At 37.3% G+C, this 25,017-nt stretch overlaps 1 protein-coding gene across 1 annotated transcript; it reads right to left on the bottom strand.

The window, feature by feature from the left end:
- Positions 1–14,501: 14,501 nt before the first annotated feature.
- Positions 14,502–21,864, bottom strand: LOC127215463 (hyaluronidase). Its single transcript, XM_051175910.1, has 3 exons — positions 20,972–21,864; positions 17,501–17,590; positions 14,502–14,980 (listed from the first exon to the last, which is right to left on the bottom strand). The coding sequence occupies exons 1-3, from the start codon at positions 21,854–21,856 to the stop codon at positions 14,555–14,557; spliced, it is 1,401 nt and encodes a 466-aa protein (XP_051031867.1). The 5' UTR covers positions 21,857–21,864; the 3' UTR covers positions 14,502–14,554.
- Between the last annotated feature and the right edge of the window lie 3,153 nt (positions 21,865–25,017).

The following is a 25,017-nucleotide window of genomic DNA, read 5'->3' as shown; positions in this document are numbered from 1 at the left end:
ATAAAGACACTGGACATTAACCTCTGGTCTTCACACTTCCACGGGCAGGCAAGTGCACCTGTATATACATATGCAGTCACACATGTGCACATGCATGCATGTGCATGCACACACACATTTCAGGCTTGAGGGTCACCTAATGTCCATGTTTCTGCTGTTTGGTGCCAACATTATTCTTGTGGTACAGAATTTTTCTGTTAACATATGGCAGGTTTTATTTCCTGAAATACAAGTCATTGTATGTAATTACCATTGTAACCACCAGATGTCACCAATGAAACCTCATCAAATTTCTCGTGCCTAGCATACTACAGAGAACTAAAATTCAAAGTAAGTTATCAGACCATTAAAAGACATTTAAGAAGTCCTAAGAAGTCCTAAGTAAACTGATACATTCAAATGTCACTTTTTAAAATTAAATATTTTTGCCAATTGAATAAATATTTACTCTTCCACAGCCCAAAGATGAATAAACTACCTACTAACATACAACTGACCTTTGCTACAGATTTCCTCAGGTCCTCTTTCCCTGGCACCCCCTGTGCAATTGCACCCCCTGCTTCTGAATCCTACTGTATATGAACCAGTCAAGCCTGAATACCACAACTAATCCTAAGCATCCCATAGCAACCTGCTACTGTATGTGAACCAGTCAAAGCCTGAGTACCATAACTAATCCTAAGCATCCCATAGCAACCTGCCTTTGCTTTCTGGTCTCCTCTTCCTCTCATCCTCTTCTCCTGGAGGTCTAATCCTTTAAACACATCTCTAATTGGTGGAATTGAGGAAGAAACAACAACATATTGACAGTATGAATGAGTGAGGAGTTTAACTGCAGCCCTTCCCCTAAGTTTGGTATCTGTTTCTCTCTGCTTAGGAGCCAGGTTTATTTGGGAACAAATAGGAGAGCCATTTGTGAAGACATTTTGGAAGACTCTAACCAAATGAAAAAGCAAGGAGGTTTCTTCTCTGCTAGCTTTGCCTCCTAGAGGAAAGACACACCCAAGAAGAGTTCTTTACTGCTATATGGACTTGGGCTTCACAGTTCTGATCTTGCCCACTGAAAGATGAACACAACAAAGGAGACAGAAAGATGTGATGTGTTTCTAGGAACCCCCAGGATCTTATTTCTGGTTCACTTTGCCAGATAATGAAGAAGATGGGTAGATGTCCTGTCTACAGATATGCCACACACAGACTGGGGTGTGACAAAGCCACTCTCCTCTATTCCTTTCACCCGAATAGTTGTGACAGATTATATTTAGCACTGAGGCCATGCAGCTTAACATTAGATGTGGGCAATTTCACAGGATAGCAAAGTTAGGCAGGTTCATTGTCAAGCCACAATAAAAATGACAGTGTAAGGCCCCCTTTAAATCTTGTTCAAGCATAGGGGATGGGGAGCGCAATGCACAAATACCAACCATGCCTGCCATTGAGGAAGGAGTAACTACAAGAATGGCTCCATTCACGTGGGTTTCTGTTTGTTTGCTTGTTTGCAGTCCCAGGGATGAAACTCAGGGTCCTGTGTGTAATCGCTCTTCTTTACCTACTTACCTACGGCCTCTGCCCCCACTCCTTCTTTACCTACTCCCTCTGCCTTCCGAGAACCTTGAGCCGGGGGTGAGCCGCCTTCTTAGACTCACTTTCAAGTTGCCCAAACAAAGCAGAAGTCCTAAAGGCAGTTCACTCTGACATCCTTTTGCTCGGGGCTCCTGCAGGTATGAACACTCCATCCCTTGTATAAGCAATAATCCCCATCGATTAAGTACAAATGTATCCTGGTGGTCCTCGGAGCTCTGGCACCTATGTACATGCACAGGCACTTAGCATTCATTCCAGAAATATTTTATTAAGAAAAACTGGGCATGTCTGTAAGCACCAGGGGGACTGTAAAAAAGTTTTTGTGATGACCTGCCAGGGGGGTTTGCTTCAAAAAATAATGAGTAACAACCTCATAGTGTTTTTTAAAATGGAATATTTTGTTCTTTTCTTCTTATGAGAAACAAGCCCAGAGCCTCGTGCATGGAAGACAGCACTCTCTCCCTTAGCTACATCCCTAACTCTTGTTTATTTTTCCTTGGTTGGATTTAAAGTTTGTTTTGTTTTTTTCTTTGGAAGACTAGATCTTTCTCTATACCCAGGCCGGCCTTGGCCCTGTGATCCTCCTGCATCACCTCCCAAGTACTGGCATAATATTATATCTTAATCATGACTTGCAGCTCCTAGTGTTTCTTTTCTTCATTCACAAAGCAAGGATGATGCTCAGTAAGATTAGAGCAATTGCCCTGCCAACATGTAAAAGCATACACTTTTCATTCCGTGTCAATGCATTACAGAAAAAATCTAATGCTCTAAATTATAATCCATCTCTTTCTTTTTCATGATCCTGGGGTTCTGTTTTTAAATATCTTTTTAAAACGTCAGTTGAAATCCATCAAGGAATCCAACAAATGTGATTTTACTTCCAAACTATCAAAGAAAGCTTAGCTTACTGTGATGTTTTATTGAACATTATAAAATACATAAATATGAATCAAATGAAAGGCAGAGTAGATCTGGTGATCTCAAAACTGCAGCCACAATTCTGCAGTAGTAACTACTGAAAGACAAAAAAAGTAAAGTTAAAGAAACCCCTCACTTGAAATGAAGGACTAACCTGGAAACCAATATCTGTTCCTTGGAATGCTCAGTTCCTTTGTTAACTTCCCCTCACAAGGCCCTGAGATAACAAGATACCAAGAATTCACACTGCCCCTCCTTTCTTGTGAGTCAGCAGGTGGTGAATAGGATCCTTAAGAAACAAAGACATAACTGCACCTCTGGTTTGCCCAGAGAAGATTAATTAGCACACCCTGAGGCCCTAAGGTCTGTTGACCCTAATCCCTAATATCGAGACCATCCAGCCTCAAAGGGTCATGGACTCAATGGACAGAGGGTCCCACCCTGGGGGGGGGGGAGGCTGCTTCTCTGTAGCCTGCGTGCTGGAGGAGCCCGTTTGCACAAACGTTTCCTGTTCATTAAAGCCTCTTGCCTGTTGCATCAACTGAACTGGACATTGAGTTCTTGGGGATACTGACCGAAACTGGAAGACTCCTCATTCTGAGGGTCTTACACTACAGTTTATTGGAGCAACAGCCCATCAGAACCATCCTTTTTCCTGATGAATTTTTTCTCTTTCTAATGTCATTGTTCAGTGAGCTGGGTCTATGCTTTCCAGAAAACAAAAAAATTATAAGGATAGATAGATAGATGATAGATAGATAGATAGATAGATAGATAGATAGATAGATAGATGTTTCTCAATGGGCTTTTCCCTGTAGTTTTTAAATTAACAATTTAGCTCTGATTGTGTTGTGATTCATTTTATTGCTGTGTCCCTTGAAGGCCCATAGTTTATAAGTATGTCCTAAACTTATTCGATGGGGGAATGTCCTTCTGTATATGTTTCTTTTATTGATTGATGAATAAAATACTGTGTGACCAATGAGGCAGGAAGCTAGGAGCCGGACTAGGAGATGAGGAAAATTCTGGGAAAGGTAAGCAGAGAAAGCCCACCAGAGACAGACACCATGTAGACCACCAAAGGAGTAACAGGTCCAGACCTTCTCCAGTAAGATAAGACTATGTGGAAATACTTAGATTGATAGAAATTGGTTAATAATTAAGACAGAGCTAGCCAATAAGAAGCTCTATCCCTCAGCCAACAGTTTTATAACTAATATAGTGTCTGTGTGTTTATTTGGGGTCCAAGGGTAGTGGGACCAGTCGGGACAGAGAAAATTTTCAGCAACACTTATTATCAATCTATTTAACAAAGTAATCACAGAACACAGGTATACCTCCTTTGGAGCAAACTTTAGAAGTACTGTGCTATCTGGGTTCTATAAGACTGCTTCATTTCTATTCTTCTCAAAAATAAGCTTAACTTTGTAAACACATAAAACATGCTATTTTCCTCTGAGTGGAACCCTTCCCTAGCAGAGGCAGTGTAGACACTCAACAAGGCTCAGAAAATTCACAAGAAACTCATAAGATGCATAAGGCCCCTCCCCCAGACTCTGTAAAATTGGCAAACAACTGCTGGGGAGGAGACTTTTCCTCCATGGTCTCTGTAGTTGTAATACATGCAAGATGCAGGAGGAACTGGTCATACAGCTTTTGTGCCTAATCGCCCATCAGGTAGAGACTTAAACACCATGGTGAAGCTTTCCTGTGTCATCCATCCATGACTGGGGAGGGAAGTGAAGCTTTTCAGTGACAGGAATCTGCCCATGAGTCACTCACATTCCAGAAAGTAACCCCTCACCTGTGTTCTCATAAGCAACACCAATAAACTCATTGGTTAGTCAAAGCTAGATTTGGGTAGGAGCCTATCTTTGCTCTATCGGTGTTCTCTGTTTGGAATCAAAGGCATTTCTATGAATCTCCTCAGGAAAGGCTCATTAACACTAATAAAGGGAAATGTCACTATTTTTTTCTGTGTTAGAAGTCACATTTCTTTCTGAAACAGAACCATTTTATGTCTTTTTCAGAATTGCAGTCTAAGAGAAAATATAATTGTGTTTTGTATGAAAGTATATGCTTAGTCTTTGACAAAAAAAAAAATTTTAATTAAAAAAAAAAAAAAAAAACACTTTTCAGTTAGGGCTTGAAATTTCTTGCAGTGAAGACCAACATCTTTCTTGGGAAGTCACATAAAGTTTTAGGACCACATTTTTAATAAAATATTCCCTCTGTCAACCTGTTTTTTAACTAAATTCCTTAAAATAACATTAAGTTGATTTAAATCTTCAGCTTTCCAGTTAAAGTGTTTAAACACAAAGATAATCTAATGATCTGTGCAATATTATTCAAGTCTTTGAGAGACCATAATTATATTTTAAAATACTTACCTTCCACATAGGATGGCCCAAGTTATCACTAGGAAAACTGAAATATTTGAAAGGGTAACCAGAGAGAAGCTAAGGTAGGGAGCAGAGAGTTAATCTCAGCATCCATCTTTGGAAAAAAATATTTGTGCATATAGTTTTATCTACATTGTCCAGTTTCTATGTCTGAAGTCAATATACAAGGTTGAACTGGGTGACTAAGCCACATTGTCCTGTAAGTAAGTATGGCTTGACCACAAATTCTGCCTCAATCCTGACGGACATGGCTTAGGAGCTAGGATTTTCCTGTCTAATGACATTTATCTCTGATTGAGCACACTTTAGCAAGGCAAAAATAAAAAAAAAAAAAAAAGAGAGAGAGCAAAGTGAAATATAAAAGGGATGGGCCCCAGCCTGATTTCCATGGAGGAAAAGCACAGTCTGTGGGAAACAGGCACAAATTACAAATGTGCAGATCTTCTACTTACAAACGCTTTATTCGTTGGACCGCCGCTTGTAAACACCAAGGTTGAAAATAGTATCCATCATCAAGAGGAGGTCTATTAAAGCCAGGTCTTTTCCTTCTACACAAGGGATTCCTAACCCCTTGTAATTTGCCTCTACAGATTACTAGGAACATTACACAGCTGCTAAAATATTCCTTTGAATATACTTTTGTACTTACTGGCACATATTTTTCAAGTTTAAAAGAAACAAGAAATTAAGATCATTTCCATTTGTCTAAGAATAGATATATATTACAAACACACACACACACACACACACACACACACACACACACACACTTACTTACATATGTGTAATTTGTGTACCGAGGAGTAACTCCAGAGAAGTCCCCTGAAAAGGACCACTTGTCTCCAGGGAGCGCAGTATAGCCCTGTGAGATTAGTGAGCAAGGTGAGATGAGGGTTTTGTGGGACTGGGTTGGGATCTTATTTATATTGTTTCAGTTGCTTTTAAGAACCCTTTATTTAGGGAAAACAGCCCATAAACTGTGTTTTGAAAATACCGTATATGAATTAATTCTGATCACAAGGCTATAATAGGCAGAGCTCCCCAACAAGGTCATACTTCAGGTTATTAATTAGTTAATCATTAATGATCTTTCACAAAGTGCCAGCTTTTTTCCAACCTGCCCTAACCTCTCCCTACCCCCCCCCCTAAAAAAAAAGGAAAAGGAAGCCATTTTCAGGAAATAAGACAGACTTTCGTTGGAGGGAAATGCTTTGTGATTAAAGATTCTGCTTTGGCCACACACGTATTAGTAGCTAAATATAGATAGGTTGACTACACATGGCAAAGACAAGCCAGCAGTAGGTTAATGGTTAGTAAGTATTCAGCAAAGAACACTGATGACAGTGTTGAATAAATTAAGTAGGACTTGTACGTACCATGTAATAAAGTACATATTGGTGTATTGCTTATTACAACTAGTAAAACAGCCTCCTCTCGTAGCAAATTTGTCAAAATGCTTGTTACCAGACAGAATTATTTAGAGGAGTCTGATTGAAACGATGTTTTGGAAGTTCTTTCCCATTTTGTGGCTTCATATTAGTTTTGGTAACTTATCCTATAATCTCTAATAAAGCAGAAAGTTAGTTTATCACCTTGGCAACCTCAGATAATTTTTCTTAATTTTTATCCTCATTTCAGTTCATAGACATATTTGAGACAGGGTCTCACTATGTGGCCCTAGCTGGCCAGGAACTCACCATGTAGACCAAGCTGGTCTCAAACACAGCAGAGATCCACTTGCCTATGCTTCCCAAGTGCTGAGAATAAAGGCGAGCACCATCACTACCCAGCTTGCTATATTTCATCCAATTACCCCTTTAAATGAAGTTTCTCTTCTGACCTTCTTTGTTATTCCTCAAAGAATGTTAGTAACACTCTTTTCTTGCCTATTCTCACACTTCCCTTTCATTAATCCTGTCTTAGGTGTATAAGTGCTCTCCATTATTCCTGGTGAGTCGATAACACAAAATGAAAACACTATCAACCCTATTTGCAGAAGCCAGCAAAGAGATTGAAAGTTTGTATTCTGAAGGACATTACTATCATTAACACAGTAGACAAAAACAAAGTTATTATCTCACAATTTAACCCCTTTTTCTTTTACTGTTTTAATCTTCTTTGGAATGTCACAATTCTGTTTCTTTGGAACAGTTGTAATTAAAAACATTGATACCATTTATATGTCAAGACATGGTACTGATAACCTGTTTTCTGCCTTTGAACTGAAATCTGAAGTCTTAAAGATTGCATTTGTGGACTGGAATTTTACTCTGGTTCTATGGGATGGATATATGGTAGTCTTGCCTGTTTTGTGTCTCCTGAAATCTTGTTCCTCCCTCTCTGGTTGACATTTCCCCAGGGACAGCTTTCTTACCCTACACAGTCATCTCACTGAATTAGACAGATTGTGGGCATTTTACAGCTATGTTCTGACCTCCCATATTTAATTGATTCACACCTGACTTTGCAATGCCCTTTGACCTTATAACCACCTTTGACCTGAAATATCTCTGTCAGCCTTCAGTACAGTTGACTGTAAATTTTAAGTCCCTTAAAACTATATAATCTGAGAAATTTTAGCAGCTAAATGAAGAGCTAGTGAAATAATGCTTGCATGTGTTTTTCTTCATGTTTAAGGTTATATCTTCAGTGATTATTTACATAGGTATTTCATCTCTGTATAAGGCCATGGACTTACACGTACAACAAACATCCTTTCTGGATTAATAAGAAACCCTGATTTGCATTCAAACGTACCAAGTTGTAGGAGCAAATATTTCACGCTATCTTATAACCAGGCAAATTAAAGTCTAATAAAATAACAAATCATTAACTAAGTATCAGTTTGTGGATACCTTACAAGATCATTAGATAACCTCATCTCCAGGTTGGGTGGTATTGACACACAGAAACTGTTCAGCGCTTGTACATTAGTAAAGAAAGTGGGTTTCTGTATTAGTTACAGAAACAAGCTATTCACAAATGTAAATGTTTCCATTATTTTATAATAATTTTGTTTCCCCAAGATTGATAACTGCATTCAGGTTAGTGACAAACCTTACAATCTGGAAACACGTAAATTTAAATTATTATTTCCCCTTGTAATATGAGAGGATCATCTAGAATAGGAGAGAAATTGAGAAACATACAACTCATAAATTCTGGGTTGCACTAAGATTACAATAAGTGTTTTTGAAATACCTATGCAAAGGTAGAAGGAATTCCAGCCTGGAGCAGCAGCCAGCTCTTGACACATCCAATATATTCTACCCAAGAAACATGGCTTCTTTTGCTGCTGCTGTTGCTCTCAAACATACATAAGCGGTAACGTGGGATCATTCTTTTGACTCTATTGTGGCATTACACCTTAAGTATCTAGTACACAAGGTGCTTTTTTTCTGTGAAAAAAAAAACAACCAGAGATTGTTCTCATTAGAAATGTATAGTATCTAAAATTCCACTACATGTAAAAAAATCAGCATATGCTAAAACTGAGGAGACAAGACTTCAACAAACAAGTAATTGTAGGTGAAAGTAGAAATATAACTAGAATTTCAAAATTGAATTTGCTGAAGTCCTTCTTCCCAAGAAAGAGTCAGATCCACAAGATTATTGCTAAGAAAATATTACATATTATAAGCTCAAAACCAAAAAGAAGTCATGAAGGATCAGTCTTGAGTCTCTGCACATTATTATTTTATGATTTGCTTTTTGTTTGTTTGTTATGGTTGTTGTTGTTTTCTTAACTTTATGTGTGAAATAGATATTTAAGTCCTTACCTATGACTACTTAACAGCTACTTTAGAATTAGGACTTCAAAGAAAGCACTTGCATTCCTTGAGGTGAATTCTAGTTGACCAACAGACTGCAATAAATACTATGCCTAAGGTGTCTTGGCTAGTGCTACAAGAACACCATGTTTCTCAGAAACTATGACAAGTGATAGTTGCTCTCTGTCACATGCAGCCCAGCTACAAACAAGAAAATCCAGCTTCACTCCAATTCTACCTGGTTGGCCTAACAGAGCCCCATGCTCCAGAGAAAAGCACATATAAAAGTAATATTTTATTAAATATGTAAAATAAAAAATAAATGTATTATCCAAGTGAACATGTACACATATTGGATGAAACTTTGTCTTACAAGTTTTCTGTTTTGTTTTATTCTTGCCTTAAGCAATTTGTTTTGGAATAAAGAAAACCTGTAGATTACTTACTCATCTGGGAATGAAGGAGTAAGGAACAGTACGTTTTATTGCCTAGGATATTCTGTTTGGCTAATAATGTCCCAAATTTTCACTTTGTGTTTTGACATATATAACCATTATCCAGATGCATGTGGCTCCATTCTAACAAAATTTCTTAACTTTAGTCTTTTATAATGAGTTATGATTGATCTTTCTTGTACCATGTTGTACTCACATTTCTAGAAAAGTGTATGTTCGTGTGTACCTGCTTCCTAATTAGCAAGAGAGTTTTCTGTCGCAAAATTGCTATTGATGATCATTCCTAACAATCCAGTCATTTTCTGAGTATTTCAGTAGAACTTAATCTTAAATTTATTTTTTTGTTACAAACACCTACTTTCTGAATCCTTTCCATGTTACATGTCTCCTAAGAACTGTAACATTTGTTGTAAATAGCAATCCTTCAGTATTAATCATCATGGCAGACATGATAATTACTGAGAGAATTACAAAACGCAATTAAAGATTATGAAAGGTGTTTTATTAAATAAATACACTGTTGATGTAATGGAAATTATTAGCATGAGGAATTCTTCCCTACTATTAATTTATAAAAGAAATAAAGTGTGTAGCTCTCTCATAAAGTTGGATTGCAGCTGCTTACTAGGCCTGCTTTGAGGGATACCACTTAAGACACTGAAAGTTAAGTGTTAGGTCATGATGTATACTACAAAAACTTCCTTTTCAGAGAAACTATTAACTTAAAAGAGAAATAAACAAACCTTGACTAAACATAAAAGTGAGAATGTTTTCGAATATATAATGGATAAAATTACTAAAGGTATTGACAAGTATCAGTGATAAACACATTTTTTAAGATACTACATTCACTAAAGCAGCTCATATTTTAGAAAGCACTTCATTTGAACAATAAAGTTAGGCTACAAAAGAAATTGGAATGTTCAAGTAAATGAAGATTAGCTTTCTTCTAGCTGTTGTAAGAAGACATTTCAAAAGAACGATCTTTAAATTTTTTTCAGACAGAACATAAAGTATAGTTTACCTTCGCTTTTGTTTGCCTGCTGGTCCTTTATTCACCTGGTGCAAAGCAGAGGCTGAGTGGCAAGGATGCCCCACTGGCCTGGAAGCCTGTCATTACAGGGCTGACTCAGTCCTCCAAGCTAAACAGGAGGCTTCTGTTAAATCTCTTTATAATCAAAGGCAGTCTCCCTTAAAACTGTCTTAGTATAAATGACCATTGCTTCCTTAAAATATCTAATCTGAATTTTTTGACTGAAGGAGGAGGAAAGAAGACAGATTGGGATTTCAGTAGGGAACAGTGAAGACGCCTGGATAGGTGAGATTGCCAGATCGAAGAATAAAAGAGAGCTGAAGGCTTTGTGTACTGTGTGTTATTTTAACAAACAGACCCTGATGTTCTGGCCTTAATAACAGAATAACTGAGTCTTAGTGGGACATGAAGTATCTATCATCCTGAGAAAATTCATGAATCAACTAGAACTCGTGACTCAGGATGGTGAGCCACTCAAATAAAGACGTGAGTTGAGCACACCTTTATTTAATGCATCATTCCCTGTACGTGTCATTAGACAAAATAAATATAAAGATGAAAACAGATGAACTCCAAAAAGGAAACATGAAAAATAAAACAACAAAAAACAAGGTCCATGGTAAAGCAGTACTATAAAGGCCTCAGCTGTTCCCTTTCTTAAAAAAAGAATTCCATAGTTGAAAATGGAAAGCCAAGGAAGTGGATGGACGGTAATTATCAGATTCATCAGTTGGAATATTGTTTAGCAATCTCAGAAGCAGTCAGACTAGACTCTCATTCCCAAAAGATGTGGAATGGCAGGTAGGTCAGACAGCTGACCTCAGAATATTTAAACGGCTATTCCTATATAGGACTGCAATTGTGTATTGGACCAAATACAAAAGCATAATTTAAATGCAGAAAGGTGGTCTCCATAGCAAGCACAGAAAGCAGGAGAGATTGCTCAGCTCTTGGGGAATTACACTCTTCTCCCATAATGATTTCTTCCTCCCTTTGATATTTATGGGAGTTCCTGCCAACTTGCATGTTTTCAACTCACGTGCACCAGAAGGAATGCTACCCGTCTACATGGCCCAGCTTCTATCAAAGAGCCCTTCTCCTGTGCAACGCAAGGATCCTGTTGAGTAAATAACTCAAGCACAGGAGTAAAATTCCTATGAAAGATTTTTCAACCATTCAAGTTAGATACGATGATCAAGGACTACCAGACACACAGTACTGACCAACAGTGTAAAAGAGAAGAAATTAAGGAAGGGAACAACTCATACTAGAGAATGGGAACAGGGAGATGAAATATGTGGCAGCATTCAAATATCAGAAAAAAGTGGCAAGTGTATACTCAGGAGGCAGAGGATCCAGAGTTCAAGACCAACCTGTACAGCATTAGAAGACCCTGTATCAGAAAGCAGTCAAGAAATAACAAAAAAAAATCTCATATTTTTAGAGAGATTTAACATGCTGTCAAGTTGGGTACCAAAACAAGACTACTGTGAGAAAGGATGAATGGCACACATCCTCCCAACGAGCTCTTTGAAATCATTGAGCAACTAAATTGGTATTATAGAGAAAAGGCTAAAAAGTATCTGCAGTACAAAGCAAAAGTTTCATAAAAGCTTAGAACACCAGAGAAAAATGCAGCACGGGACAGTTACAGAAGAATCAGGACACAATCCAATAGAAATGTCATAAGTGAGCAGAGAAAATAATAGAGCAGCAATCACTTGAAAAATAAAATTCTCCTGGCCTAAGGCAGGAAGCCGTGTTTGATAAGAACTTCAAAAGACACAGTAAAGAATGCCTTTTGTAAAATAAACAAAATAAAATAACACACCACAAATTTGCTAAGAGTCCAAGGGTATAATTATAGTGAGATGCTTGTGATATGAAAATACACATTCTTTTTGGTTGGAAAGAATGAGTAGTGTGGACTAGTGATGGAGAAAAACAAATGGCCAAATGGCTAATCAAAAGGTTTGTGCCTAAAAAAAAAAAAAAAAAAAAAAAAAAAAAAAAAAGGTCTAAAATAAAAGTGTTTTGTTTAGGGTTTTATTTTTTTAACAATGAATGGAAAGTAAAACATGGTACCCTTGGTAATAGACTGCCACTACTCGGGAGACTCAGGTCAAGATGACCCTCCTGCAGGTTTGTAACTTAGTCTTAATCCTCTTATGTTGCCTTTACTGGAGTCATTTGTGGTAGTTTCTCAGCACATTTGTTCATTTCTCTTAGAATTGTATCTTAAATAGATATGAAAAACATGTGTGTGTCTTTGTCTTTGAGTCAAACACACAATAACGTCTCGTTTTCAGTAGGTGGCTCATTAAGTACATAGACTAGGAGTACAAGTGGAAAGCAAGTACAGGAAGGAACAAGGCCTGAAAGTCCCTCATAACCTGCATTTGACTGCCATCTGAAGAAGCTACCACCAAAAATATGACCGTTGGGGTTGGTGAGATAGATGGTTCGGTGCTGAAGAGCTTTTGCTGCTCTTGAAGATGAAGGACCTGGGTAGGGTTCTCAGCATCCTCATGACACCTCACAAATGCCTGGAACTCCAGTTTCCGGGAATCTGAAACCTTCTCTGGCCTCTACAGGCACTGCATACACATGGTACATATACATACATACACACATACAAGCAGAAAATCATAAAAACATTTTTAAAAAAATAAAATGTGGTGTTGTTTTTCTTATATATTACTGGTAAAATAAAATTCAATAACGTTCTTATTTTAAAAAATGTTAAATGACTGTGGTTACTAGCATTTCTTCTTCTAATTTCGCATGCTTTCCCTTTTCTTCTACATATGTCAATCCTTTCATATGCCCTACTTATTCCAGAGGCATTTTAAACAGTAGATTCTACCTCTGGTGTTTTCATCAGTGGCTGAACAATATTTGGCATGCCTCTATCATTCTTCATTATTTTACTTCCTTCATCTGGTGGTAATATTTAATATTTGCCTTTCCTCTTTTATTGGAATAAGTTCAGTGTCTGAACCCTGATAGAACCGTTGTTAAATAGTTATTCTTCATTAGAAGACTAGGGAAAAATCATTTCTTCTTGTGTGATATAGTGGCCAGTTGAATACTTACCAAAAATATTGATTGCATGCTTGAGCCAAGGGCTTTAATTCCTGTAAATATAGATTTTGTGCTGCAGGAAACCAACAGGACAGGACAGATCTCCTACATAACCTTCAATCTTGCTTTCTATACTTCATTGCTTCTTTACCTTTTACTTTCCTCCCAGAATACATGATGAAATAACTAAGTAATGAACCAATTTAATGTTAGCATGAGAATCTGAATGGGAGCTTTTATAAAATTCTACATGTGTGCAAGGATATATAGTCTACCTAATAGTGCACTATTTTCCTGTTAGAAAAATACCTCTCCTAGCTTTAGAAAGGAGAAAATATTTAGGGCATCATATTCTCTGTTGAGCCTTTGTGAAATAAAATTATTTGGATTACAACTTAGTCAACACCATGAGATTTGCAAATGAATTACCATCCAAGTGAAATGTGACAAACTGTAGCAAATAAACCAAAAAGTAGCAAATGAAGAAATTTCCCATATAACTTTTATTGTGAAGGGTTCATCTTTTGATATTGATGAGGTAAATAAAGACCCAAGGTACTGTAGGTGAAGTAAGTCCCCATCACATACATTTAAAGAGTTTGTTCATCTCCATAGGTTAGTATCATGGTGGTGGTGGTTGTTTGTTTTGTATTGTTCATTATTTAAAAGTTCACAATCCCTGAAATACAAAGAGTTGTTTCCTATGGGTTTGCTTCTTTTCCTTATTCCAAGAACTTTTCCCCAGATACATTCTTTTGGATTTTTCCTCTTGCAGTTTTATTTTTTTTCTTTTTTTTTTTTTTTTTTTTTTTTTTTTTTTTTTTCCTCCAAACTTTCACTATGTTTTCTTGACTGGCTGTGAACTCACTATGCAAACCAAGCTGTCCTTGAAGTTAAAATCCACCTCTGCCTTCCAGGTGCTCAGGTTACAGAAGTAAACTGTTATGTCTGCATTCCCGATGGTGTTGACTTGTTTCTTCTGTTGTCTTCTCATTATAAAGACTTTATGTGACTATCTTATATACAATTTGTAGTGCTCTCTAATCCTTTCTAATTCCTTAAATTTGTTTTCTCTTTATTCTATGAAGTACTATCACTATCTATACATGTGTCTATTTACTACTTATTTATCCTTAATTAATTTCTAATCTCCATGAGGAAAGGTATATTGCTATTGTCCAGCACAAAATGAACATCCAACAAACAATTTGCATGAAATTTAAAACTAAAAAGTGTGTATAAAAGGGTTGAAATAAAAGAAAACTAACATTTTCTTCACCTTAGTATTTTAAGAAAAAATTGACATCATAGTAGGAAATAAGAAAAACATTTCATCAGAATCACACATAAAGTCATGTCAAGGAAAACTACTGAATTAAATGCAGTTAAAGGAGCCTTATTCTTCCGACTCGAGAGATTTGGAAAGCGAGATCTGCAGGACTCTCCGTACCAGCCATAGTAACAGTGACACACAAATCCATTCTTCATATTCATTATTGTCTTCAGCTTACTCCTTGCAGAAGTGACAAATCTGAAACCCTTGTTTATGACATAATTCTTGTGACTGTCTTCAGGCATATGCAGATAAAAGGAGGACTCTGCTGTCTTTCGAACACATCGACCATGACTGTTACATAGACTTTGACTGCAGAGCTTTGCTGCAGATGTTACATTGAAAACATAGGGGCCCAATAGCCCTTGAATAGTTTCTTGCACAGATAAGCAAGCCTCCTGTAGGGAAAAAAAATATATAAGAGATGCTTAAAAAATAGATTGGAGTCCAGAAATAGACTCACACATACACAATCAACTGACCTTTGACAAGGATGTCAAGAACACATAACACAGAAAAGACCAACTTGTTAAAAAAAAAAAAAAAATAGTGTTGGGAAGAATTGTCCAAGCAAACTTGAAGCACTAGCTAACAGCATAGGAAACTTCACAGGAAGTGGTTTAAACTTGAACATAAAAAGCCGGTAACTGATAAAACCTGATTTTTCTTCCTGCTTCCTGTCAATTGTGACAATTCTCGTGCATGAAACCAAAAGCATGGGTGACAGAAGCAGAATAAACAAGTGACAGTGTCAGACTAAACACAGGGAAAAAGAAAAAAGAGTTAACAGAATGAGAAGGCATCCTCCAGAGTAATGGAAAATACGTGCAAAACTCCAATTTCCTACAGTAACTAGCAACACATCCAAAATCTAAGTTACCCAAAATAGCACTCACAATAACTGAATGAAAGAAAAAGAAAGAAAATAAACAAAGTAGCCAGGTTTGGTGATATAGGCCTATAACCTCAGCTACTTGAGAGGCTGAATGAAGCAAGGGAATCACAAGTCTGTGGCTTGAGTGATCTACAAGGTTGAGTTCAAGGCCATCCTGGGCAACTTAATAAGCTCATATGTAAAACTGTGAAATAAAATGTGAGATAGGAATACAGCTCACTTGTACAGCCCTTGCCAAGCATATGTGAGTCTTTAGGTTCAATCCCTAACATAGAAAATATGGAAAAATAAAAACACCCAGCCATGGTAGCATGCATCTTTAATCCCAATACTCAATTGGAAAGCTGAAGCTGTTAGATCTCTTGTAAGTTCAATGCCAGACTAGTTCATATGGAAAGTTCTAGGCCAGTTATATTGTGAGATTTTTATTTCAAGAAAAGAACAGTTAACTAACTCATCTTGTCATATGTACAAATAAAATAGAAATAACTTGAATAAACACTTTTGATTCCCAGAAAAAGTGTTAAATCTAAGATGCAATGAAACATTACCACATACTTGTAAGGTTGCCTAATATTAAAACATATGTAGAGATTACATGTGTTGATGCCATTGTATGGAACCCTTTCAGCCTATCAGTCCAAATGTAAAAATAAAATACAAGACCTATGGGATCCAGTATGGAAGTTCTTCAAAAAATTAAAAATAGTTGTCATATGATACATACATACATATATGCACATTCACAAGTATGTGTTCATACACATGGTTATATAAGGACATAGATAAAAAAGAGTTTGACACTATCTGGAAGTGACATTCACACTTCTGTATTTAATACAGGGCTATTCTTTGTAATCAACAACTTAACTATGGGGTTGGAGAGATGGCTCAGGGGTTAAGAGTAGTGACTAGTCTTCCAGAGGACCATATCTCTGTAATGAGATCTGGTGCCCTCTTCTGGACTACAGGCCTACATGCAGACACCATGCCTTTAATCCCAGCACTAGGGAGACAGAGGCAGGCAGATATCCGTGAGTTCAAGGCCAGCCTGGTCTGCGATCGAATTCCAGGGCAGGCTCCAAAACAATATAGAGAAACCCTGTCTTGAAAAACCACACAACAATAACAACAAAAAACAAACAAACAAAAACAACAACAACAAAAATCCAAGTGTCCATCAAGACACAAATGAGTAATTAATATATTATATATACAATGGAGCTCAACCCTAAAAACTAGAATGAAATTTATTTTGGACAATGCTAGTGAATATTGAAGACATTTTGCTAAGTAAAATAAGACATCAAAGAAGAAAAAAATACTATATGGATCCATTTATACATGAATTATCTAAATAGTCAACTCAATACATTTAAAGGTGTATGTATGCATGTTACACAAATACTAAAAACCTGCTGTATAACTTCATATCCTTAATTAACAATGCTGCATTGTGCACTTCCAAATTTGTTGTAAAATAAATGCCATGTTAAATATTCTAACTACAAAATTTTGAAAATATCTGTCAACTATAGTATACACACTATTTGCCTTCCATGTACATTTTGTATTATAAGCTGCCATGAAAATAAAAAAGTAAGTGTGGGGAATCAATTCTTCCTAACAAAATTACTTTAAAATTCTCATAATCACTTGTGTCGGGTATATACAATAGCAATTTTTTCACTAAAAAATCCCTGCATTGTGGGTTTAATTATAGTACAATTTTTGAATGGAGAAGGTAAAACTGAGAGCAGTTACTTAACATGCCACAAATTACCCCCTTAGAGTATAATAATCAGCTTCTTACTTTAGGCTGCCCAGTTGAAGATTGTGTTTGTCCACCCTGCTGTTCACCACAGTCTGGTATAGAATTGGGTGATCAGAGTTGATTCCCTACAGTTTTTGAACTTTGTTAAAGCCAAGGAAACAATCAATCAGCATCTAACTGGTGTGAGAAAGCATTTTTGTTATAGGTCACTCTCTAGAACGTAATACTAACGGGAAAATCACTACTGACCTTTGAATCAGAGTACTCATGTCCTCCCCATAGTATTATTCCTGCTGCCCCCAATGCAGCGCTTTCACCAATTGTGTGCACTAAGTCCTCCTACAAAAGAGAAGGACCAGCACAAGTTTCTGTCAAGTCATGTTAGCCATTGGTTAAGATACATTTTTGTTTGTAAAGAAAACAGTTATAGAAGAACTGGAAAGGGCAATGTGAGCATTTTAGGTTGTCCCAGGAAATACTCCAAATAGTGAGGCTATAAAAGCAGGTAAGTTCCAGTTCCTGGTCTGGAGTTCTGAAAAATGTTGTTTAAGGTAGACATATCCACAAGTAATGACAACACAGTGAACTAATATCCATATTTGTAGCTCCCACACAGTATCTGTAGATTAAAGGAAACATGGTATAGTCTGAGAAGGCTTGCTTGAAGAGATAACATTTTAGATAGGTCTCTGAGAATGAGAATGTTTTCATAAGACGCAGTAGAGAGAAGAGAGACGGTTTCCCGTGCAAAGGGAAACACAAAAGGCAGAGGCTCATTCAATTAGGAGTGCTGCAAACTAGAGAGCTGCTTCCTATGATAAAGCACACTGGATTTGGAAGAAAGGAAAAGCTTATGAGTCCTTGTGTATAAACAGAACCATGTGCAAAGGAAAACCATCTACTTCCGGGTATTAAGAGAATGCCCTTCCTGAAAGCCCTTGTGTGTTGAACAAAAACCATAGTGCCAGATGTGGGATACTTCATTCATTACGTGTTGTCAGGAAGACCCCAGAGACCTTGCAACATGGGCTTTTGCCTTTCCTCTTAGTTCGCCTACAACTTGATAACACCTTAATGATGAACACACCTCATACTTTGGTGGTAATATATAGAGAAATACAGTCCTTTCAGAGGACCTGAGTTTGAGTTCACAACTGCCTTTAACTCCAGCCCCACACACACCAACACCCTCTTCTGAAATCTTTGAGTACCTTCATTCATGTGCAGATACTTCCCACACATATATACAAAAAGTTAAAAGTTAAAAATTTAAAAAAGAAGAGTTGAAAAAAGTTGCAAATGTACAAGCTGGACTCTGATAAAGATGTTCTCAATTCACCATTTACTAGTAAGATGAACCCTGTAGTTTCTTAGATTATTAGTTTTACTGTATTAATAACAGTATTTCTGTCCCTTTGTAAGCATTAAGTAAATAATTTAGAATAACTATAACCTAGTCTTTTTTAAATTAGTTTTATGAAATTTCCATACCATTTTAAGCAATATATTTTAATCAAATTCATTCCCCTCTTCCAACTACTACCAGACCTACCCACTTCCCCTCCCTATTCAACTCTGCATTATTTTTTTTAAAACTCTCAAAGTCCAATTTGTGCTGCCTATATACTCTTGGATGTGTGACCACCAACTGGATAACCTGCCAGGTGTTATAGTTCTAAAGAAAACTGACTTTCCCTCTCCAAGCAGCTACCAATCGCCAACAGCTCCTCGTCTGATGGTGAGACTTTGTGCCCACCATCTCTCTTCAAGATAGAGTTTTGTTTGGCTTGAGCTTATGCAGATCTTGTGCATGCTGTCACAGTCACTCTGGGTCCTTAAGTTCAACACCTCTGGCTCTTACTGTATTCCTGAAATCTCTTCTGCCATGATCCCTGAGCTTTATTTAGAACAAGAGGGTATGATATAAACTGAATCCCACAGTTCTTTATTATTCTCTTTGGTGTTGATCACCATCTACTGTAAAAAGAAGCTTGCCTGATAACGGTTGAGAGGCACACTAATCTACGGGTATAGCGATCAGTTGTTAGGAATCAGCTTAATTCTATGTCCATTTAGCAGAATAGTGGTAGTAGTTCTTTGCTAAGCCCTGTTACCCATCTGGCCAAAGGTTCTTGAGCCCAATATTAGTGCCAGGCATAGGTTTTATCTTGTGAAATAGGCCTTAAATTCAACCTGAAAGTGGTTGGTTACCCATGACTGGTGCTATTCTTGCACAAATGGACTTGCTTGCCAGGCTGGTAGTTACTGTAGCTCAAGTAGTCTTTTTGTCAAAAGAATTTTGAAAAATGAAAAGCATATTTAAAAGATCTGCTAGTTGAGGAATAATTCAGTGAAAAGACACCTTGTAAGTGCAAGGCCTTAAAGTATTCAGAGAAGTGGCTTTTAAAATAGAATTTATCGTGTGTGTGTGTGTGTGTGTGTGTGTGTGTGTGTGTGTGTACACATATGCCACAGTGCATTTTGCAATTTGCACTGCTTATCTCCTTCCATTGTAGGTTTTAGACATCAAACTCAAGTTGTCATTTCTTCAAAACAAGAAATTTTGACTGCTAAACCTCCCATCACAGACCCAGAACCAGCTTTTGAAATAAAGACTTAGTCTATGTATTTAAATGCCCCTACTCTAATATAAGTGGTCTAAGGAAGTGAATTCTAATAGTCTTTACTTCTGTATTAGTCACTGTAACAATGGAGTCATTGGCACTCAGAGAGGGGTGGTAATTTTCTCATGCATCCATCTGCCTAATGGTTGTGTCCATGCAGTAATATCCTGAGACAATTTAGCTAATGTCTGAGCACTTCCAGAATCTGCAAATTCATTATTACCCAAGCAAATTCTGCCACTTATTTCTATGTTTCATATTCGGTGGTAGAGCTGAAGATATCTCTGCCCTGCCTTCATTTCCCATTGGTGGGATAAAGCACCTCAACAAAAACAATTTAGGAAAGAAAGTGTTCAGGATTTGAGGTCACAGACCACTTGCAGGAAGTCAAGGCAGCAGGAACTTCAAGCAGCCAGTTACACCCAGTCAGGAGCAGAATGGGTGTCTGCATGCTTCCTATTTCTCAGCCCACTTTCTCCTTTTTTATATGGTCCAGGGGTGGAGTCCCTGGGAGAGAACACGACATGTCACATCAACTAACAGATTCAAGAACTTTCCCCCCAACAGGCGTGCCTACAGAGCAACTCAGTCTGGACAATTCATCATTAAGAGTCTCTTCCCATTTGATTCTAAATTGTCAAGTTGACAATTACAACTAATGATCAAAATACCTATTTATATAAACTAGTCAATCTATCAGCACTGACTACTAGGCCATACTGTGAACTCTTATGAAATATTTATAACAGAAACCATGCCATCTTTTCAGTAAACCTAATACACTGAACAGGAAAGTGTTGCATAATGAAAAGTTCAACTGGTTAACACCTTGATCCCACATCTCTATTTGATGTATTTCCAATCTGGAAAATCACCAGAACCCTGTGAGAAATTCTTCTGAGTTCTAAATGAACTTTTTTATCTTCTAAAATACTAGATGCATATCTACCAGTCATTTGGAATTCCAGAGTTGGGTTGTCTCCTTAATACTAGAATAACATTTTAATGAGAAATAAATAAACCCCCCCAAAGATTTCTTTCTAGACTGTATATATATTGTTCTAACCTGTTTTTATTTGAATATTTTTTTTCTTACCTCTGACAGAGCTTCAGTACTGTGTAAATAAAATGGTCTGGAAAAAACAAAAACTGGCAAAGCATAGTCCTTCCTAGCCATTTCAGCAACTCTCAGGGATTCTCTCACTCGAAAATGAACAAATTTCAGAGCATTTAAGTTCGATTTCAATATTTTACTCAAATATATCGAAGAATAAAGTGCTGTGCTTTTTTCCCACAGCCACAGGAGTTGATCGTTGTGGAAAATTTCATCATCTGGGCAACGACCTGTGTAGAATTCTGGATTTATCCGGTAATCATAATTGTAGCAGTCTGGGTAGAGATAGAAGCCCCATAAACGTTTCGGGCTCATTTCTAAAGCTAAGGTGAGAGTAATGTTCATAAAACGCCTCCCAGCCGTTTCAAACTCCTGTTGGGCAACTGTTCTCACTTTCGCTTCTGACCAGTCAGGGTGATGGTGTCGAGTGAAAGCTAACGAGTGGTTTTTATATATTATCCTGCTGCCCCAATTCCTCTCCCACTGCGGTCTCCAGCCTTCCCAGTCAATCACAGCAAGTCCTTCTGATCTCCACCAAGTGACGCCGTCTGCAATGTCACTGGCACTTTTCTTGAGGTGCTCAGAGAGGTTCCCTTTCTGAGGTATCCCACCATTAAAGGATTTTCCATCTTCGGAGAAATAGGGGTAATATCCGAGATCATCTGGGTAAAATATGGCAATCGTAGATCCACGCTGGGTTTCTAAAGGGTTTGAAATGATGTCAAATAATTGAAGATTCATACTTACATCAAAATGATCCTTACAAAACAAGGTAGGAGCAGCCCAGAAAATGTTGAAAGGCTGGTCCTTGATCACTGGAGGCATTGCTGGTTTGAGAGCTGCCTGGGTGACCAGAACAAAGAGCATCACCCCGCCAAGCTGGGCCCCCAACGAACCAAGCTGTGCACCCGGCGAACTACACATGGATTGCTATTTTCAGCATGATGAACGTGTACTAAAAGAAAGAACAGATATATACAGGGATGACTCAAATGCCTGTTTTATAGTGCATATTAAATAAATTAAATATTTCCAAAGATTTACAAGGTTTTCTAACACACTTATTCATGGTGTCATCTACAAAGAAGGAAAATGAGACTTTTGCTCCCTCCTTGAAATATTGAAAGAGGGACGTTTAAAGAATGAGTACTATAAATTTCATACAACTCCTCATCTACATAAACTCTGTGCTTACCTATGTAAGCCTGCTATTTGTCCTGAATTTAATTTCCTATAATGCTGAGTACATGACCCAAACCATCATACACAAGCAAGCCTATGGTGTGAGCTCAACTACAAAAGAGTATCTCCAGGGAACATTTTCCTATTAATTATAACATGTCCACTTGGAAATTAGCAAATATTGGCACTTCAGCAAATATTATTTGGACAAAAAAAATAAGTAATGAACTGTATTAACAAGTAGTACTCAATATGGAATTTGAAGTGCACTGACCTTCAAGGGTTGCTTTGATTGTTTCCAAAACACAGAAGAGTTCCCACCAGAATAACATAATATGGCACAGAAACTAGAGATGCCAATTATCTACTGTTTGTTGTAGAGTTGGCAAGTACCTTTATCTTTTAAATAAACCTTTAAAAAACTATTTCCTTAAGACTGTCATTCTGCTTTGAAAAATGAGACCATACTTAGTAGCTGAACTGCAAGTAAAGTGTGGCCTTTTAGTCACACATAGTCAGTTAAGACAAAAACTGCCAAAGAATCTTGCCAGAACATAAGGACTACTAGGTCATGTATTCCAGCCAATCAAATCTTATCCTGAAAGCAATATGGCTGAAGTTGTATAGCAAAGTTAGTTTGTGTGCTGGTAAGTTTGAGCTGTCAATTTGACACAATCTAGGATCTCGTGGTAAGAGATTCTCTATTGAGGAATTAGGCAAATTACAGTTAGCCAGTGGGCATGTCTATGAAGTTTTTTTTTTCTTGGTGTGTGTGTGAGAGAGAGAGAGAGACACACACACACACACAGAGAGAGAGAGAGAGAGAGAGAGAGAGAGAGAGAGAGAGAGAGAGGCTGGACCACTTCGTAGGCTGGGCCCTGACCTATCCAAGAGTAAAGAAAACTAGTTAAGCATAAAAAAAAACCAACATGTGTTTCTCTCTGATCTCAAATGTGGATATGTGGATATAAAGTGACTAGTTCTTGAATTATTGATATACCTTTCCTGAAATTATGGACTGTAACCTGAAATTGTCAGGTAAATAAAGTCTTTCCCATGTTGAATTTGGTCAAAATATTCCATCAATGGCAACATGAATTAAACCAGAGCATAAATATATCATAATTTTCTTTGAAGTAGTTAAATTTTGTCTGTTGTTAAGAATTTTACAAAACTGAGTATATGACTCTTATTGTCTTTATTAAATCTATTGAATGTAGGAAAAGACATGAGTCAAAATCATATGTAAATTCTGACAACATAGCATCCACAGTTTGTAAAGATACCTGAAAAAAATCAGAGACTTTCTATACAGTCACTTCCCAAATCAGCAAGTGATCAGTGGTTTATTCTCTAATATTCTGGATTTTACTGAGATGATCATGTGTACTTTGTATTGTGGTACCAGACAAAACTCTAAGTCACCAAAGATGGCTCCTTACCCATCACTCTTTTCCACCTATGGGAACTTAATGAGAACCACTCCACCCTATAAAAGAAGGGGTATCTTTGGATCCATCTTTGTTGTTCAGGGAAATGTAAGCATATTCATTCTGCATAAGTAGAGTGTTTCACTTCACTAATGCACTATCTGCATATAATGGGCATACTTGTCTAATAAGCTGTGACAACCTTGGAAATAAAAATGTTGATTGTCACAGTGCATAAAACACGTTAGAGATAAAGCAGCAAAAAAATATATATTTAAAAGAAAATGTCCTTTGTGGGGGCTGGAGAGATGGCTGTTATGAGCACTGATTGTTCTTCCAGAGGTCCTGAGTTCAGTTCCCAACATCCACATGGTGGCTCACAACCATCTGTAATGAGATCTGGCACCCTCTTTTGGGCTGCAGGGATACATGCAAAGAGAACACTATACATAAAAAAATAAATATTTTAAAAAATATGCCTTCATAAAATCCAACTTCAAGCATTTTTTCTAGGAGATGTTAATTTTGTCTATAAATTAGTATAGACTCTATGTTTGCCACTGACCTTCAGATAATTGATTATTTTAGCATTCTTATGTCCCCCAGCACACATTTTCTAAGAAGCTTCAAGTATAGTAACAAGTATATACATATTTATACATATATGTGTTTATATAATGAATTTCATGAGGTTTTTTAATGTAATGAAATCTTTCCAATTATTTTATTTCAAGCAATTTTTGTTATTCAAAGTTGGTTATTCCCATTTATAATACATGCATGCACTTGAATTCAGCAGTATCTGATATGTTTTAAACAGTGTACTGTGTCAAGGAATATTATGACAAAACCAATATAACCCTACAAATTACAAAAAAGTTACAGATTCTTAGGAGTAAAACACAAAATGATACAACAGAGAGAAAAATACTTCTCACCATAGGCATGGAAACACCTCTCTATGTACAATACCAAAAACACAATCCATGAAAAAAGTCATTGATAAGCAACATCATTCAAATAATTTTAAGCTGATCATAAAGAGTGTAAGAAGACAGTGAGGGGCTGACAGCTCAGTGAGTAAAGTACATTCATTTTATGTTTTGTGCACAGGCTTTGACTGCCTGTGTTTCTGTGCACTGTGTGCATTCCTGGTGCCCGTGGAGGTCAGCAGAGGGTTTCAGATCCCCTGGGGCGGGTGTTACAGGTCTACAGATCACTGAGCTGGAAATCAAATATAGAACCTTTGGGAGGGCAGCCCATACTCTTAACCACTGAGCAATCTCTCTCCACCACCCGCCACCCCACCTCAAACAAGTTGTCTATCTTACAAGTGTGATAGCCTGAGTTTAATTCCCCAAGCCTGAGTTCAACCACCCACCACCACCACCACCACCACCACCACCCCAAAAAAAA

The sequence above is a fragment of the Phodopus roborovskii genome, unplaced genomic scaffold (genome assembly GCF_943737965.1).
Source record: "Phodopus roborovskii unplaced genomic scaffold, PHOROB, whole genome shotgun sequence".
In the NCBI taxonomy this organism is placed as follows: domain Eukaryota; kingdom Metazoa; phylum Chordata; class Mammalia; order Rodentia; family Cricetidae; genus Phodopus; species Phodopus roborovskii.
Note: the sequence above shows the minus strand (reverse complement) of the source record. Positions and strands in the feature narration are given on the sequence as shown.